General features: G+C 52.4%; 1 protein-coding gene across 2 annotated transcripts in view; it reads right to left on the minus strand.

Annotated features, from left to right (window-relative positions):
- The window catches only part of SH3BP4 (SH3 domain binding protein 4), an 83,024-nt gene that overhangs the window by 58,139 nt on the left and 6,348 nt on the right, over positions 1-18,537 (minus strand). The window contains exon 1 of one of the 2 annotated variants that reach the window (XM_082689786.1): positions 10,059-10,091. The exons of the other annotated variant lie outside the window; for it this stretch is intronic. Within the exon in view, the coding sequence (XP_082545912.1) occupies positions 10,059-10,076 (18 nt within the window). The 5' untranslated portion in view covers positions 10,077-10,091. Of the gene's footprint in view, positions 1-10,058; positions 10,092-18,537 lie in introns of those variants that run through there. 2 annotated transcript variants of the gene reach the window in all.

The raw sequence follows: 18,537 nt of genomic DNA on the forward strand, positions 1-18,537 counted from the left end.
CAGACCCGCATTCCGTCAGCAATCACCTCCAGAGCGCAGAGCCAAATGCAGGCTGAGAGCGGCTGGCGGGCGCGTCCCCGAGCCCCAAGTCCAGCGCTGACTCACGGATTTCTCCAAACTGAGAGGTGGACGCCAGCCCCTCCAGCAGAAAGTACTCCCAGGCCAGGGGGTGGCCCACAGGAGACCCAGCGGCCAGACTCGCCACAGGGAATAATAATTACCATAAACAGGAGCCTAATTTCACAGGGACAGCCAGGGCCACCCAAAGACTGGACCTCAACCGGCCAGAACTGGAACCCTCGAAAGTAATTCTGCAAATGGGCCCCAGCGACAGGATTCAGCATGTGACTTACAGGCACTGTGAAAGTCTGCGTGGCCAAGCGGCCAACGGGGAAACCTGCAGTACTCCAAGCAAGAAAGGCTCATTTTCCAGAAAATTCAAAGAAATCCTCCAATTCAATAAGGAGAAGGAGTTAAAAACCAGGAAAGAACCTTCACCTTGGAAGCCCCAGGGAGAGCGGAAAAACATTCGTTTAGAGCGATTCGTCCAGAAGAAAGCATAAATTAGAACAAATCAGAGAGCCTGTCCCTTCCATCAGAACTCCCTCTTCCCAAAACGAAAAGTCCGACCACAGGGAGCAGGGGTGGGCGTGCAGAGCCCCCCGTGACAGGCTCCAAGAGGCAGCCGCCAACAGCAAGGGCTGTGAACAAGCTCCAGACCTCGAGGGCAGAGGGTGGAAGCAAACGGAGGTGCGAGCGTACAGGGAAACCACCCCGTAGTAAAAGTCAATGAACTACAGCGACACCCCGTCCACACAGGTGAACCTCAGGAACACGGTGTGCGGCCAGAAAGGAACTCTCAGAAGATCAAGCACTGGGCACCCCGTGCTGCGGAACACGTAACCACACATGACATGCCCTGGGCACCCCGTGCTGCGGAACACGTAACCACACATGACATGCCTATTTCACGGTTTCTGTGGGTCGGGGATCCAGACGGGCTTGGCTGGGTCCTCGACTTCAGGCTACAGTCAAGACCTGAGCCATCCGAAGGCTTGTGTCCTTACTGGCAGCTTTCAGGCCCTTGCTGGCTATGGGACCACGGGCCTCGGGTCCTTGCCAAGTGGGACTCTGGGTACGGCATGGTACTTGATCAAAGCAAGCACAAGACAGAGACTGCCATCCAGAAGAAAGCTATAATCCTATGTAACCCAACCATGAAGGGACGTCCATCAGTGGGCGATCCCTATCAGAAGTGGGATGCCAGGCAGAGGGAGGGATTACGCAAGGGTGTGAACATCAGGTGGGGACCCGTTATCAGGGTGGGCCACCCACAGACCAGAAAGCCCGGGCTTCCATGTACATGCACGTCACAAGCATGAAAAACGATGGACAATGCTTAAGGACCCAAATTTACTGGCTATGTGAAGAAATTGTAAAGAGCAGGGGAAAAATCACCAAGTTCAAGTTAGGGGCTACTTAAATACTTATGCTAGACTGCGTAAAATACACTGGGGGTATGGTGAGTGGACACGGGCACTGGGGGTGGGGGAGGAAGGAATTCAAAGCTGAAGTTCCACTTCTCAGCCTGGGTAGTGGCTGTACAAATCTCTCCAGGCGTACATTGCTTTTGTGATTTTTCTGTTCATCCGCAAAGTGTTCTTTGTATCGACGTTAAGATTTAGGGGACCGCATGGCTGGCCTGCCGGCACCTCAGGAAGAGCGAGGAAAGGCTCCCTGTCCACTGCAGCTGCCTCCCGTTCACCCTGCCCCACAAACAAAACAGACCAGCTTCCTCGGAGAAGCAGGGCCCACCTGGAAATGCTTCTCCCGGCTCCTAGCAAACCAAGTTCCAAGGCCTCCAAGCTTTACCTGGAAGCCTTCTCCTCAGGGGCTGGATGATGACTCAGAATTCACCCCACCTCTTCCCCGACTCCCTTCCCTGCAGTTAAAGGTGGGGTCAGAGGGCGGGCAGAGTTTAGGCCCCCCATCCGGCCAAGGGCTCTCCTCCAGGGCCCCGAAGCGCCCTGTGCCTGGTGGTAGCGGTGGTGGCAGTGGTGGGTGTTACCTCTTAAGACAACTGAAAACAAGAACCACCCCCGGCTGAGAGCCCCATGGGAGTCACCCAGCCCACATCCTGTTTGGCCACGGCATTGATTCAAGCATGCCAATATTGCCGAACAAAGGAACTTTCTACGCAGGCTTGCAGAAGAGAGACGTGACGTCTGCGGCAGGGAACCAGCCCAGCCAGAGCTCCAGCTCTGGTCAGTGGGCACAAGCGGCCTGAGGGCACGCCAGCGAGGCCTCTGAGGTTTGGGGAGGGGGGTCTGGTCCCTGAGCCCACGGGGTGAGGGGGAGGGGAGCCTGGTACCCTGCACTGTGCCCGACACGGTACACCCTCGTCGTCGCAGGCTCCCAAATAGTGGCTGAGCGAATGAAGCCCTCTCCAGACGGCCTGAGGAAACACACGCTGTGAAGGGATCCTCGGAGTGGGGCCAAACTGCTGGCTGCAGAGCAACCCCCCACCCGCCAACCGTGAGGCCTGGGGTGGCAGCAGCCACCCTGCTCTCCCTCCGGATCCCTATTCCACGGCCAGGCAACATTCTGAAAGGCAGGAAGGCACGCAAAGGAATAAGGACTCTGGACGTCCAGCCCCCTAAAACCCAGGCCTTCCCTGGGAAAATCCTCCACAAACCGCAGAGCCTGCTCCCCCTGGGAAGGGGCCAGAAAATGTGTTCTAACGTATGGTATAGGCATGCAGAAATCTGCGCCAGCTTCCCCCATGACGGTACAGGGAATGTTGTGGTTTTTAACCGAAATGTGCCATGAGTTTCAGCTGGGGACAGAGACACATGGACCCGGGTTTGAGAGGCAAAGGGAGGCCAGGGGAAGGACCTTCTGGAGAGCCTGGCCAGCCACAATAGAGTCCCCGGCATGGTCAGGACCCTATAAAAGGGGCCACCCTGGCTCTGGGTCACCTCATGTGAGTCCTTGGGGCGCAGGAGAAGGGTGGACCCCAGAGGCCCACAGGTGGCTGGTGCTCCCCTAGCACAGGGCCCATAAACTCTGGTTCAATGCACGTGAGTGTGAACCTGCCAGCTGGGAACGCCACCTGTGCTCCCCTCCCCCGCCCCCCGCCCCAGGGCTGAGGCACAGACTCTGGACTGTCCAGGCTTCAGGACTGGGTTCCCACCCCCGCCTGCCTGCAGGGCCTGAGCAGGCAGGAAAACCTCCTTCCTCTCTGAAAAGGGTCAAAAGCAGTGTCCACCTGGCAGGGCTGCTGTGTGACTCAAAGGTGTGAAGTGATTAGAGCAATGCCAAAGCCACCTGGGTGCTCACAGGACAGAATCCCATGTGCGCACGCACGCATGCACACACAGTCCACTTTGGCCACTCCCTGCTCTTCCCACCTGCCACCTCCTCATCTCTTTCTAGAACTTTCTAGCACAATCTCCTCCCTTTACTCAGGCTCAGGCTTAACTCCCAATTCATCCTTCTAACAAAATTTCTGACAAGTTGTGAAACAGGAGCCCTCTCCTCCCAGGGAGCACCACTATCACCAGCCCAGATGGAAACCCCTCTCCCGCCCCCCAGACCTCTGGTGCCAAAATCTGCATTTTAAGAAGATCCCAGGCTGATTTCTGAGAAGCTCCAGGCTGGGAGATGGCAGGTGCAGCCCAAGACCAGCATTAGTCTACATGCTCTCAAGTCGGGTCCTGTAAGAAAGGCTTCTTGCCTGAGATTCTGAGCCCATAAGTGTGTGCATGTGTGCCCTCGGTGGCCTTCCCGGTGTTGGGCACCTGGCAGGGCTGCTGTGGGGAGTGATCCCTGTGCCACGACTCAGTGCATAAACTGGAAAACATCAAGGGAACAGGTACCTCTAAGCACCTGAGTGCATTCTGTACATACTTTAATCGGCTGTCTCCAGAGGAGACAATCTCCTCCTGTTGTCTATGCATCAGCCTCCTGTTGCTAACAGGATTAGCGGGGCCGCCACCCCAACACCTGCCACCCCGCTCTGAAGCCGGATGCTCTGGACTCTTGAATGTCAGAGCAGCTTATAAATGGGCCCATTGTCTAGGCGGCCCTGCCCCCTTTCTCAAATTCACCTGGCAAAAAGATGATCTGTGTCTGTGTTTGGAAGCCTCCCTCATTGGCCAGGAGAGCGGTTCACCTCTAAATGTCTGGCCCAGGAGAGAACAAAGAACCGTGCTGAAGGAAAGAGTCCAGCCACTGCCTGACCCAGAGAGGACCGGGCCCACTGCACTTGGCTTTGTAGAGAAGGGCTGTTTCTGGCCAGGGCGTGTCCTGGCAGGGGGTGCCTGGTAGCGCTGGCCAGGGTTGGCAGGCCACCCGAACCCCAAAACTAGCTGTGGTGGGGCCTCATAACACAGATGTGCCCACAGAGGGCCAGCCCGGCCAAGAGCCATGCTACCCACTCACTTCCCTTCCTGACACTCTTCTGTCTATCCTTAAAGGTAAACTCTATTTTAGAATAGATGCAAATTTATAGAAAAGACGTGAAGATAGTGCAGGGAGTTGCCATATACCCCCCGACACACAGTTTCCCTATGACTAACCTCTCACACTGGATGACACGTGTGTCCAGAGGATGGACGGACACAGACACATTACCATTAACTGAAGTCCACTCTTCATCCAGATTCCCTTGGTTTCCCCCTCCACTGTCCTTCTTCGGTTCCAGGATCCCATCCAAGACACCACGTGACATTTGGTCTGATTTCCCGTGGCTCCTCGTGGCTGTGACAGTTCAATTTCTGCCCAGCACGCCCAGCCCTCACCTGTCCAGGCCTCAAACCCTGCAAAGCGCAAGGCGGCTGCTGGCCGGGCCACGCTCGGCCTGCTCCCAGAGGCAAGGCCAAGATGTGTGCCAGACGCATGTCACACGCGCCTGTAATCAGGGGAAGTTTTATGATTATCCCCATTACGAATTGCCACGCGTCCCAGCCGGGCAGGCCTGCTGTGGTATGAACCATATCCCACTCCGGGTTGGGCGCAACCGACTGGCTCGGATCTACCTAATTCCCTCCCTCCTCCCACTCTTCGGCCAAAAAGCACCCCAACACCACCCAGCGAACACAGGGGCCGCCACAAGGAGGGAGGAAGCAGCAAGGAGCCAGAGAAGCCGTGCCCAGAAATGAATCCCTTCTTTATTTCTGAGCTAGGAAAGCTCGACCATGCCAGCAAGGGGGGGGGGGGGGGGACCCCTGGTCTCCCTGAGCACCGAAAGGGCAAGTCCCTCAAAGTCACGACTGCAGATCGCTGTTAGCCCAGAGCCCTGTGTCTACAGGGTAAGGCACCCCACCCATTCTGCCCAGTGCAGTATCTCACCAGAAGAGCACGTGGGGTCAGGTTCCCTACGCTCACGGATCTCTGACCTAGTTTCCCCATGGCTGGTGAGGTGCTGACCCACAATAAAGGAAAACATTTCTTCTCGGAGGTTCACGCAAAGTTTCCCAGCCACACCTGTCAAGCTGGACCCAGAAAAGCACTTCGCTAAGGGGTTCCCATTCCATGTGGGCGGTACTACCCGTAAGCCCCCAAATCCAGGCTTCGGAAAGGGGAACAGGGCAGAGGGAAGTGAGAGAAAGCAATCACCATCCATTCCAGAGGGCCCCAAACGTGTATTCCTTCCCCCGAGTGGGAATGGCCTCTAGGCTGGTGCTGCCCCATGGGAGGTGGTGGGTAATACTTAGCTGGTTTGAATTCAGAACAGAGGGAGCACTGCACTCTTCCTGCCGAGCGAGAGTGTCAATGTCGCTGGGGACGCTTGCTGAAGTCTTGCCCGCAAGACTGGCTCGAGCAGGCAGAGGTGGGTGAGCTTCTGCTTTCAGGCAACATGGGGGCGTGAAGAGGTTCTGCCAACGATGCCCCCGGGAAGACAGCACGCCACCTCAAGCCTGGAAGGTGATGTCGCCCAGCCCATGCAGGGGACGTCAGTGGGGCCAGCCAGCCTGTCCCCACCATTGCTGATTGAAAAAGCAGGTTTTGCAGGACTGAGTGTGAATGGCCCCATTTCTAAAATAATGTCCAAGTGGTATTTACCCAGCAGTGAGGGAGCTATAGGCTGTCAGGTGACTTTTTTTTTTTTTTTTAATTTATTTGACAGAGAGAGACAGTGAGAGCGGGAACACAAGCAGGAGGAGTGGGAAAGGGAGAAGCAGGTTTCCTGCTGAGCAGGGAACCCGATGCAGGGCCTGATCCTAAAACCCTGGGATCATGACCTGAGCTGAAGGCAGATGCTTAATGACTGAGCCACCCAGATGCCCCTGCCCTTGTCAGGTGACTTTTAATTTCTTCTGCAGGCTGCATTTTCCGAGTCTACCACGGTAAGCACGGACCGCTTGTACACAAACAGACCTGACAAGGACCAGACGGCTTTCACAGGCCCTGGGCAGCTCCGAGTCTCAGATTCCAGGTGCCCAGGGCAATGTGGGTGTTTCACATGTTCTTCCTCTCAGTGGACTTCCGTTATATGGGTTCTTTAAACAATCTGCAAGGGGAGGGAGGTGGCCTTCTGGGAGTAACGCCGGGGGAAGGCATGTTCCCTCTTTTCAAGAAAAAACTCCTCCTTCTGACCAGGCTTTTCAGAAATAAGCTCCCCCAGCAACTGGGCGATGGGAGAGAAGCCCGGACACCTAGGACAATTCACTAGCATCTTTTTTTTTTTACCCCAAGCCATGTTGGTACCTATAGAGTAAAGAAAAAGGGTTCCTGAAAACTCTTTATGGAAAACCTAAGTAAATAAATGCCATTTAGAAGGAGCAGATGAGCCAACAAGCGTGAAAAGACACTCACCGTCAATACTCATTGATGCAAATCAAAACCACAAGGAGGTATCACTGCACCTGCCTTCAGGGAGCTGTTACCAAACTGACAGAACCCAGCAGTTGTTGGGGACCCCGTGAAGCTGGAACCCTTGTGACCCTGTAGCTGGGAATGTAAAAAGGTGCAAGCTTTGTGCAAACAGCATAGCAGTGCCTCGAGAAATTAACAATGGAACCGCCGACGTGACCCAGTGAGCCCACCTCTCGGTATGTACATCCAAAATCATCATCGAAGCAGGGTCTCAAAAGATATCTGCACATTCCCATTCAAGAACACGGGGTCTATCCTCACAATGGGATATTATCCTGCCTTGAAAGGAAGGGGATCCTGTCACTTGCTCTTGCACAAATGCACCTTGAGGACATTACGCTGGGTGAAAGAACCCCGTCCCAAGAGGGCAAACACTGCACGATTCCACCCAAAGAAGGGAGCTAAAACAGTCACGTTCATCAGAGTTGGAAAGCAGAAAGGTGATTACCAGGGGCTGGGGGGGAGGGAGGAATGAGGAGAGGTGGTTTGATGGGTAAGTTTCGGTTTTGCAAGACAAAAAAAGTTGTGGGATGTTGCACAATAATGTGCATACACTTTACACTATGGAACAGCGCACTTAAAAACCATCAAGATGGCAAATTTCATATTATGTGTGTGGTTTTTTTTTACAATTAAAAATAAATAGGATTTTTTAAAATTTTTTATTTTTTAAAGATTTTGTTTATTTATTTGACAGAGAGAGAGAGACAGTGAGAGAGGGAATACAAGCAAGGGAGTAGGAGAGAGAGAAGCAGGCTTCCCACCGAGCAGGGAGCCGGATGTGGGGCTCCATCCCAGAGTCCTGGGATCATGACCTGAGCCAAAGGCAGATGCTCAACAACTGAGCCACCTAGGTGCCCCAAAAATAAGTAAGATTTTTTTAAAAAGACGGAGGTCACAGGGCGCCTGGGTGGCTCCATCACTAAAGCGTCTGCCCTAGGCTCTGGTTACAATCTTGGGGTCCAGGGATCAAACCCCGGTGTTAGGCTCCCAGCTCAGGGGGGAGTCTGCTTGTCCTCCTCCCGCTGCCCCTCCCCCATCTCGTGCTCTCTCTCAAATAAATAAATAAAATCTTTAAAAGGAGAGAGTGAGCGAGAGAGGGAGATAGTTCATGTATACAGTAGCCTACTTTGTCTCAGGATGCTTCTGAGTAAATGTCTATCTGGAAACACCCTGCAGTAAAACAGACACAGTCTTTTTGATTCCCGCCTGGTACCTGCAAGACAGGTCTGAAGCAGTCACAAAAACCTCTCCGTGCCAATAGTTTCATGTGGCAAAAAGTGACCTTGCTCCCTCAAAGCTGACAAACAAAAAACACAACTCTACCTACACACCACTTGGGAACACACAGACACAGAAACCTGAGCGGTACAGGTCAGCAGAATCCACTGAGGCCCAATAGAATCAGCCCTAGAAGTCAAGGTCAGTCAAGGTCACAGGTGTGGTCTAGACCCTGGGAGAAGAGAGACTCATGTTTCACCCTCTATGTGTCTGTAACACTTGGAATCGTTACAAAAGCACTTGTTATTCTTATAATATGGATTTAGGTATACCAAAAGCTTAGAAATATCATGTCCAGAATGATAACTGAGACACATATTCCAATGGGGGGCTGGGGAGGGGTCACTCTAACCTGGTGCTTTTCTGTCTCAGCTGGGCAATCACTTTAAGATGCTTTTAAATTTAGAGAGGCAGCGGTCCCAGCTAGACTCTAGAGGAGGGACCTTTGTGATAGTTTTAACCCTGACAGGTCATAGTCTAAACCTGCTGACGTTCAGAGATATGCCAAGACCTCCATTACCGTCACAAGAAAAGTAAGGATGCTGCCTGTGCCGGGTCTCAGCACTGATGCCGGTGACCACGTAGTTCTGCCCGGAGCAACCAGAACTGAGACGCCGGGACGCCGAGGCTCTGTGTGTGTGTGTGTGTGTGTGTGTGTGTGAGAACAGACAGATGCAGCAGGGAAGGAGGGATATTTAGCCTTAAGGCCTTGTGAGGAGAGGCCCACCCAGCAGGAGCCAGCAAAAGCAAGGGATCGGGGGTCCAAACACGCGTCACCTCGGGGACCACGATGGAACCTTAGGAACCGGTCTGGGCATGCAGGGAAGAGCAGGCTGGAACTAAAACTACTCAAAGGCCAGACAGCCAGTCCCCCAGGCAGGCCACACCATGCTGAAAATCTGGGCTGACTCCACAAACCCAGGAAGGCCTCAGAAGTCTGCAGGCCACATCACACTTTCAGTTCTTGGGAAAGAGCAGAGGCCCCGTGGAACCGTGTCCATTGTGATGAAGGAATCAGTGAAGGAACCGCAGGAGTGCGGGGAGGCCAGGGTTACAGAGTCCCACCACTCACAGCTGACGTCAGCATACACCAGGCGTGACACAGGACAGGACACAGAAACCCACCGGGACCCGTATCATGCAGTGTCCCCAATACAGAGAAGAGAGGGCTTTGAGAGTCCTGGGGTGGGGGCTGGGGCCCAGACCCTCACTGTACCCCACAGTCATCCCCAGATGAAAGCATTAAACATACACAATGAAAACCATATGCACACAAGACTGCAAAACCCACTCATGGGATAGCCCCACGCAACAAAATCTAGGTAACAACAGATGCAAAAACACACACATCAAAATGCCTCAGTGAGAACCGGGCCGAGGGAAGAAGAGAGCTGAAGGATGGGAGCCTGGCCGAGCGTCTCCGGTGGCCCCAGGAGCGGAGTCCATGAGAACCGGCCCTGCACACACTCCTGACATGCCCCAGGTGACTCCAGCAGGCGTGTCCTCCGTTACTGACCCCCAACCAAGAGAAAGGGCTCCCTAAGAGGGCCGAGAAGCAAACGCTTCAGATCGGGTGGCGACAGAACCAACAGTCCAGAAACGGGGCTTTCAGCCAGTGAAAAGAATTGCGTGGGCACGGCATGGAATCCACCCGAAACCAGACGACCCACAAAGAGCGGCAGCTGAGTGTCAGAAACCCGGACCTGAAACGCTGAACACACGCTAAAGAGGATTTTTACGCTGACCAAACTGTGAAGTGACAAAACGATCTGATTATCATGTTGAAGACCCGGTCAGCGGTAATCCGCAGAGAAGGACGGTCCCTGTAGTCGTATGGGGCAACGTGAGCCCAGCTCCCGAAATCCGATAGTCCCACAGCCGGCACATATGGCACCTACCGCAAAGCACAACCTCATCAATGAGCTGAATTTAATCGACCCACAGCCAACTTCCTGTCCTGGAGAAAATACAACTGCCGTGAGAGTATCCATGGAAGGAATACTGGAAAACACGAGAGGCATTCCTGCAGCCTGTACGGAGCCCCAGTGCGTTCATAAAGGGGACGAAAGAGGGAAAAACATCAAGTACTTGAAAAAAACTGACTCCTGGGTTGAAGACGATATTAAAATAGGAGCTAAAGACTCCTCAGAAAAAGTAGGGTCCTGCTGGCTCTAGGCAGACATCACGTGGCGATTCCTGGCCGGGAGTGGGGGTGGGGGTGGGGGAGGGGGGGCAGACCATGAGAACACAATTATAACCATGGGTACCCACCAGGGTTCTATGGATGCTGCCCCTTCCGTTTATTCCCTCTGGGTTCAAATATTCTGGAACTTTCCATCCATCATCACCTTTACCACAAAGCTAACCTGAGTTCCAGACCTTCTGGGTGACTACAGCCTGCCATTCATTCCATCTGCCATGGCCCAATTATGAAGGACTGGGGGGACCCTCCACCAGGTTCCCCTCACTTGGTGGAGGGAAGGGCCTGGGGGCTCCTCCAGGGGTGGCAGGAAAAGCAGAGGTACCTTCACCTCTTTGGGCAGAAGGGCTTCTCATACTGTACAAATTCTTAGTGCAATACATAGGGGCTAACCAGAAAGGCACCACAAAATGGGAGCTATCTGAAGGCAAACTTCTTAGTTCATATGAAGACTTATCTCTGAACATCTACCACTCAGGGTCATGAGGATCCATGATTCCAGATGACCTTAAACAAGAGCGTGGTACGCTTTTGACGAATGACAGCATGGATGGAAATAAGGGGGACATGGTCCCATGGCCGTTCATGACACGGGAAGGCTCACCAGCTCCCCACCCTCTCAGCACAGGGGTCCCCCCCACCACAATCCCCATCCTCAAGCTTGACTCCTGCTGGGGGACTGGAATCATCCAGGCCACCCACGTGGCCATCACATGCCCATTCCCAACTCACCTGAGACCTCACCCTGCCTGCTTGCTCACAGCAGCCCCCCCACCACGCTCCCTGGTCTGGTTCTGGTTAGTTAGCACCTTGCTTGCCCCGGGATTTCCCTGCCCTGGGGGAGACCAGGCGCCCAGTGTGGGGCAGAGCAGGGTAGTGGTTGATAGTCTGGACCCAAACATGGCTTCTACACACACAGCTCAGGCAAGTCCGCCACCCTCCTGGTGCCTCAGTTTCCCCCTGTTCCACAAGGACGGTAAGAGGTAAGAGTCCCTCCCCACACCAGTTGTAAGGACAAAGCCATGGGATGGCACACAGTATATGTCAGTGACGACTTAACTCCCACTATTAGCTAGGAGTCCGATTACAAGCATCACTTCTCTGCGTTACACAAAAACGCCCAGGAACAACCCGAAGAAGAGAGGAACTATAGAAACACAATTTGTTAGTGAAGCGGCATTCCACAGCTTCACAGTTTTTTAATATTTCTATTATCAAGTATAATGCTCGCTTAATTAAAGAGGGTGTTTACACTTTCTCGGCCAGGCAGGAGATGTTCACACTAATTTGACACCAGGACTACTTGCTGTCTATGAAAAAGATGTCATTTCTGAAGTTTCTGAGGATCCTTATAGGTCAGAGCAATACACAGGGGTCAAGGACGCAGACGCCCCCCCAGTGTGGGAAGCACAATGGAAAACGAGGTGCCTGTCAAACCGAGTCGACCCCACAGCGGTGCTGACCCCAGCTGCGCTTGGCGGGACACGTCCTGGGCGGAGTCATCCTCGGTGATCTTAGTCCTTCCCCGCCAGGGACCACGCATCCACACCCACAGCGGCACGTGTAGGCCCCTGCGTCCACGGTCACGTGTTTCAGTAAACAGCTCCGTCACTTAACACGCAGGCTTCAATGCTACATAAAACTAAACTTTACTCCCCACGATTCCAGATTCTCGCTGGGTCCGTGGACCCATTCACGAGCCCCTTGGGTTCGGTGTCAATGGAGGGAGCTGGGGGTGGACAGGGGGCGACCACCCCAGTCCTTGCCCGCCAATTTTCACATCCAAACCACTATGATTTCTGTACACTCCCTTCCAGGCCTGTCTGCGGGCTCCAGAGAGCTGCCTATCTGCAGTTCCCAGCAGTAAAATCTGAAGGCAGAGGGCAGCTACAAACAACCTGACATATTCAAAGTCACACTCGCTCAAGTTCTTCCCGTAGTGCCTAATTCACAGTCCTCCGCGAAACCATAAATCGGCATTTTGTCCTGCACGCCTCATTCACCTGTTACTCCGGGCCTCCAACACCGCACTCCCCTCGGGGATCACTGCCGTTCTCTCCACATTTCTGCTTATCAAAATAACCCGGCTCCTTCCCAGAAAAATCATCAGGCTCCCAATTTAGCAAGCAGCCAATTTCTCGACAATTCCTCTAATGACAAAAAGGCAGTGTTTATGACCTCATGCTCCAGCTCTTAGATATGTTTTCACCTTGAAAAAGTCACGGTTTTACTCCAAGCACGCTGAGGACAGCTGGTGGTCCTCCCAGGGCAGAAGATGGCATGGAAGGTACCCCCCCCCAAGGAGAACCGGGATTAGCCAGGTCAACGTGGGTTAAACACAGAAATCCGCTGGATGGCCAGCAAAGCCGCCACCTCCCAGCGACTCAGGCCCCTGTGGCCTGAGAAGCGGGCTGTTGGGAGAGGAAGGATGGCCCAGCCGGGTGGGTTTCAGAACCTGACAAGGAGAGCCAGGGATCGCCCTGACTGCGGCTCTGCGCGCCATGGCCTGGGGGCACAGGTCAGAGGCAGCTGACTGGGGAGAGGTGCTCTGATCTGCTTCTCAGGGTCCCTCCAATGTTGCTTTCACTGGAAAATCTCCCCTTCTTTCTCAATACCTTTTCCTTTCTGGACTATGAAAATGCTCTCTTAATCAGACGGCTAGCTTAGTTTCTGGTGTCATTTTATTAACAAAGGTAACTCTTAACACAGTGCAGAGTGTCATTCAATCAGATGATTTCGTGAGACTTTTCTAGTAAGTCGGGAGGGAGAGGCAGCCATGTGGGTCACAGGGTGGAGTCCCGGGAGCCCCCCAGATGAAGAATGTGGGGAGATGTCCAGGATGAGGGTTGGGGCCTTGGGGCACCTCCCTGGTCCCTTTCAAGCCAGGCCTACATAATCAAGTTTTTCCAGTGCCTTAAGGTTCAAAACTGAATGAAGCCCAGAAGGACTGTTCCATCCAGCCACCTGACCCTTGTATCCCCCGACAGGTGCTTCCAGAAAGTTGTCACCTCGCTGGGTTTCTGGCACTAACTCAGCTACCCACTACCCCCCAAGCCCTCTGCAGGTGCCTGCCCAATTCTTTCATCCCTCACTCAGTGGGGCTCCTGCAGGAAGCATGTCCTGATCCCCCAGTACACCTCGGAACTCAGACCTCTCCTCCTGGGTACTGGCAGCCACTTGCCTGGACAGAGGCCTTCCCCAGTGGTTTCCCAATCCCCTGCCTGGAACAGAGCAGGCTCCATGCGATCCACCAACAGATCATCAAAAGGGCCAGGGCAGTGTCCAGACAGTTATAAAAGGATCAGCTCTCAGACCCAATCTAGGGGCTCCCCAACCCCCAGAACAAACCACCAGAGTGAATGAGCAGTCCTCCGGCCTTCCCGGCAGCCCCCAAAGTGCTGCCTCATGTCACCATAGGTGAGCGGTGACTCACGGACACAGTGGTGCCAAGACCGGAGGTGGCAGCCAGGGCCCTCTGCAAAGCCACGCTCAGGAGGCGGGCCAAAATACATTCCACCCATAATTTAGTTTTCCTCTCTTGCCAGAATGGAGAAGCCCTGTGACACCAGACCGCAGTTAGAAATCAAATGATGGCCTCCCTGTCCAGGAAGGGATAAAAGTACCTTCTCCTCCTAATGAACCAGGAAGTTGTAAACCAAGTCTGGGGCACTGCCCTGCGTCAGATCCAACTACAGCAGCCCTCCTTGACAGAGTGGACCCCAGACGCCTCCCCACACAGCACCGGACACCTGGAAGGCCGTGACCCCGGGGACATGGACAGTAACTGTCCTTCCTGAAGCTGACCGCAGGGAAATCATCAGCCCTTCACTTCGAGGAGCGAGGGGGCCCTGAGGCCCTCCAGAAAGAAATACCTCCCATGTTCTGAGACATATACCTTCCAAGAACATATCATGTTCTAAGACACACACCTTCCCCCATAGGTTGATGTTTCTGAAACTGGCGAGTAGGTAGGACACCTGGGTGGCTCAGTTGGCTAAGCATCTGCCTTCAGTGCAGATCATGACTTCAGGGTCCCAGGATCGAGTCCTGCGCTGGGCTCCCTGCTCAATGGGGAGCCTGCTTCTCCCTCTCCCTCTGTCCCTCCCCCTGCCTGTTCTATTTCTCTCTGTGTCAAATAAATAAAACCTTTAAAAAAAGAAAAGAAACTGGCGTGAAAGTGTACATTTTCAAATTGAGCTGTGCTTTCTCAACCCCGTCCTGAAAGCTCAAAATGAGCAGCCCGAGCATTTGGACAGTCGGGAATCAATCCCCACAAATGGGGTACCAGCATTTCTAAACCTGGTCTTAAAGTTCACCCAGTTGAACACAACAGTCACGGAAACTTTTCCCAAGATCACTGCCTTTGGAGACTTTTCTGAGCAGTGACTACACATTCATCCAACTATTAATATAATCAGAAATTCTTTGTAGAATTGAGCACAACAGTGTTAAAGAAGTGATTCCAAGAAAAAACTTCCACGTATGGAAGGACGTATGTATTGAGATGTTCACTGCAGTGCTCTTTATAATGTCCAAGTGACTGGACTGTCTATGAATAAGAATTTGTTAAACAGGGTGCCTTCTGGAACCATCCAACAGTCATTTGAGGATCTGAATCTGTGGTTGTTTTTTTTTTTTTTTTTTAAAGACTTTATTTATTTATTTGACAGACAGAGATCACAAGTAGGCAGAGAGGCAAGCAGAGAGAGGAGGAAGCAGGCTCCCTGCTGAGCAGAGAGCCAGATGCGGGGGCTCGATCCCAGGACCCTGGGATCATGACCTGAGCCGAAGGCAAAGGCTTAACCCACTGAGCCACCCAGGCGCCCCAGCCGAATTTGTGTTTTGATGTGAAAATAAGTCAACCATAATTTTAGATAAAAAGCAGTTTTTAAAAAGTGTAGCATTCATTTGAAAGATCCGTATGAAAAGAATTGCTATGCACAGAACAAGTCCCCACTCTTTGATCCTGCTTTGTTTGGAAGCTTCTAGACTTCCATGTGACAACACTGGAAACTCAGACAAAAAACATCCAGTTCAGACCAGACTGGTTCTCAGAGGTGGCAAAGTTCCAGCAATGTGAACTTTTTTCTCCTTTTGCATTTTCTAAGATTTTTAAGATCAACGCATAATTACCTGGGTAATTAGGGAAAAAACTCAAGTGGAATGGCTTTTCTTTTTTTTTTTTTTAAGAAAAGGAGGAAAACTACAAGAAAATATTCCCTAAACAATCTGCTTACCCAGAAAGTATCTGTATCAAACACAACGTGCTTCTCATCCCCTGCTCACGGTCAGGCCTTGGAACACCCAGACTCAAGGGCCTCCATTGACCAGCTGCTGGTCCCTGCACACTACCAGCCAGGGCACAACCTGCTGACTCTATCCCTTGCATTTCCTCCTGCTCCCAGAAACCTGAGCAACGGGGCAAGGACTGGGAGAGCAAATCCTTCCTGAGACATTGACCGATACATCACGCAACTCGTCTGTGCCCGGATGTACTTCAGACGAGATTGGGTGCGTTCACGGTGGTATGGCCATAGACTGTGCCTGTACATATTTCAAAGGTCAGACCAAACACCTAAAACTATCAAAGCCCTGCACCCCTATTTAACGCAGATGGTGAAACATCGCAGAAAATCTCTACTTACTCAGTATTTAAGAAAAAATCCGCGGTGCACACAGGACTCACAAAAGAACACCCCAGGATAGGTATGGGGCCCAAAGCCCAACACGAGGGGATGAGGCGGTGAAATCCACATCTCCACGTTGACATTTCCCAGTCCCAGAAGTTAAGTATCTACAGCCACCATGTTACCGAGGAGAAAGCTGGGTCTCAAGTCCAAAAAGTCATCCAGTATCAAAACTCGAAGGAAACAGAAGTGCAAGACTGGAACACAGACAGGTATGTGGGACTAAGAAAGAGAGAGAGAACAAGTGGGCAGAGCAGCAGGCGGAGAAGGAGAAGCTTACCACCCCCCACCCCCCCCCCCTGCACAACTACTGGCTGAGCAGCAAGCCCAATGGCAGGGCTGGATCCCAGGACCCTGAGATCATGACCTGAGCCAAAGGCAGATGCTTAACCCACTGAGCCACTCAGACATCCCTAGCCACTTAATTCTTAATAAGGATTTTCCTTGAAGCACATATGACTTCTGGTTGTGCGAATCCGACTATTCCCTCACAGATTAATTGAAAAGAAAGAGCCATCTACAGGAGACTCCGGCACAGGGCCTGACTCCGAGGAAAAGCCTGATAAATGGGTAAAACCACAGAAAAATCCCTATGTGAAGAGGCGGATAGAAGTATCTCAAGTGTGTGTGTGCACGCATGTCCTCAAATAGTAACTATGATTCTGAGAGATTAGCACCTAAATGTCAAATTACCTGAAACTGAATTTCTCAAGCTCTTAAAATGTTTATAAACAGAAGACAAAGTGAAGGAACCCATGAAGCTCCTGTCCAGAGGAAAAGCACACCTGGGCCCCCCTAACCCTTCCCCGGGACTGGCTGGGCCCCATCAGCTGCAGCCAGGGTTACGGAGCACAGAAGGTTCCCTGGGCATCTCTCTCTTCCCCACGCTCTTCCCCACATGAACAGCCCCGAAATCACAGGTGGTTCTAACAAAATACAAGCCAAGTACGTACACTACGTAAACCCCAGGAACTCATTTCTGATGTGCGCCACCCGGAGTCTGCACCCTCTGACAAGGGCCTGAAAGGTGAGCGAAATGGGAAACCTGGGTTTCCCGGTCCAGCACTACGAATGGAAGACATCCATCCAACAGCTGCCGACCAGCACAGAGCCAGGACCCTGAGGGACAGGGCTCTCCTCTTGTGAACATCTTCAACACTGATTTCTGAGACCACAAAGGGGAAAAAAAAAAAATCCCAACTTCTAAGAGGGGTAATGGGATAGGGGTCATGGGGAGGATCGGGGAATCAAACCAGAGCCGATGGATGACTGGGTTTACCTACACCCACCGTCCTCAACACCGTTGACTGAGCGATTCTGGTCTTCGGTCCTGGGCCCAGCACTTTTCGTGAATTATTTATATGGATTATATCGGCTCCAGTAATTATTTCCAGTGAAATTCCAACCCAGTGCTTTTATTTCCCATTCACACAAAGGACACATGCAAATATTTGACTCTCCTTCTCAAAGCAACAATTCTCAGGGTAATAAAAAAAAAATACTGGAATGCATCTGCACTGTTTTTTTTTTTAGGATATCCCACTTACTTCTTTGTATCTAAAACCTATTAAAAATCCAAATCCTTCAAAGCGGGCAGTGGAGTAAAATGGGTAAACAGAGGCGGGGTGAGGCTCTCTGAATGAAACGTTAAATGTCAGAGTGAGGGGGTACCACTTGACAGAATTTATGAGTAAGCTGATTACTATTCACAGGCCAGAATTCTTAAAAGCCAGAAATTACTTCTGTCACATATTGTGCACTTGGAACTGCTAAGACGTCTAAGAAGAGAGTATTAATGGAGCTTCCCAATGGTTATACGGTAAGTCGCCCCCTGCAGTGTTCACCTTGGTCAGCCCATCTCCACCTGTCAAGTCCCACATTCGTGGGACGTGCTGTCTGGCACCGCGGATGTGGCCGTCAGTAAAATGTCACTGGTGACCAGTGGTGCCCAGCCTAGAAGGACAATGTTCCTGCGGGAAGCAGCAGTCAGCTCCCGACCTTGGGAGTCAAGGAAAGGTTTCTTGAAGGAGCCTGAATTAGGTCTTAAGCGCCAAGGACTCTCCTCACCATAACAGCCTGAAAAGGCATCTGGGAAGTCTTTGAACCTCTTCTTCCTGAAGACCACCACCCACGTCCATCTCCTTCCCTCGCAGGGCGTGAGGTCACTCACTGCCCTGCACTGCTGTAGGCTGGCCCCCCGGCATCCCAGGCCCTCTGTGCAACCCAACCCTGGGTTCTTCCTGTCTCAACACCATCAAATGACAGTCCTAATTCTTTTATGTGAACATTTTCCCATGTTCTCTGTTTTTCCTAGTATCTTCCAACTACCATAACTGCACAGTTCTAACAAGCCAAACCCAGTGGCTCCCTGTCCCCTCGTTGCTGCTTCTCTGATCAACCCCACAACTGTCCTGTTTGCGCTGGGCTCCCAACGCCCTTCCTCTACACCCCCACCATATGCAGCCTGGCTGCAGGGACACACCCCCTGCC

The sequence above is a fragment of the Mustela nivalis genome (assembly GCF_964662115.1).
Source record: "Mustela nivalis genome assembly, chromosome: 11".
NCBI lineage: Eukaryota > Metazoa > Chordata > Mammalia > Carnivora > Mustelidae > Mustela > Mustela nivalis.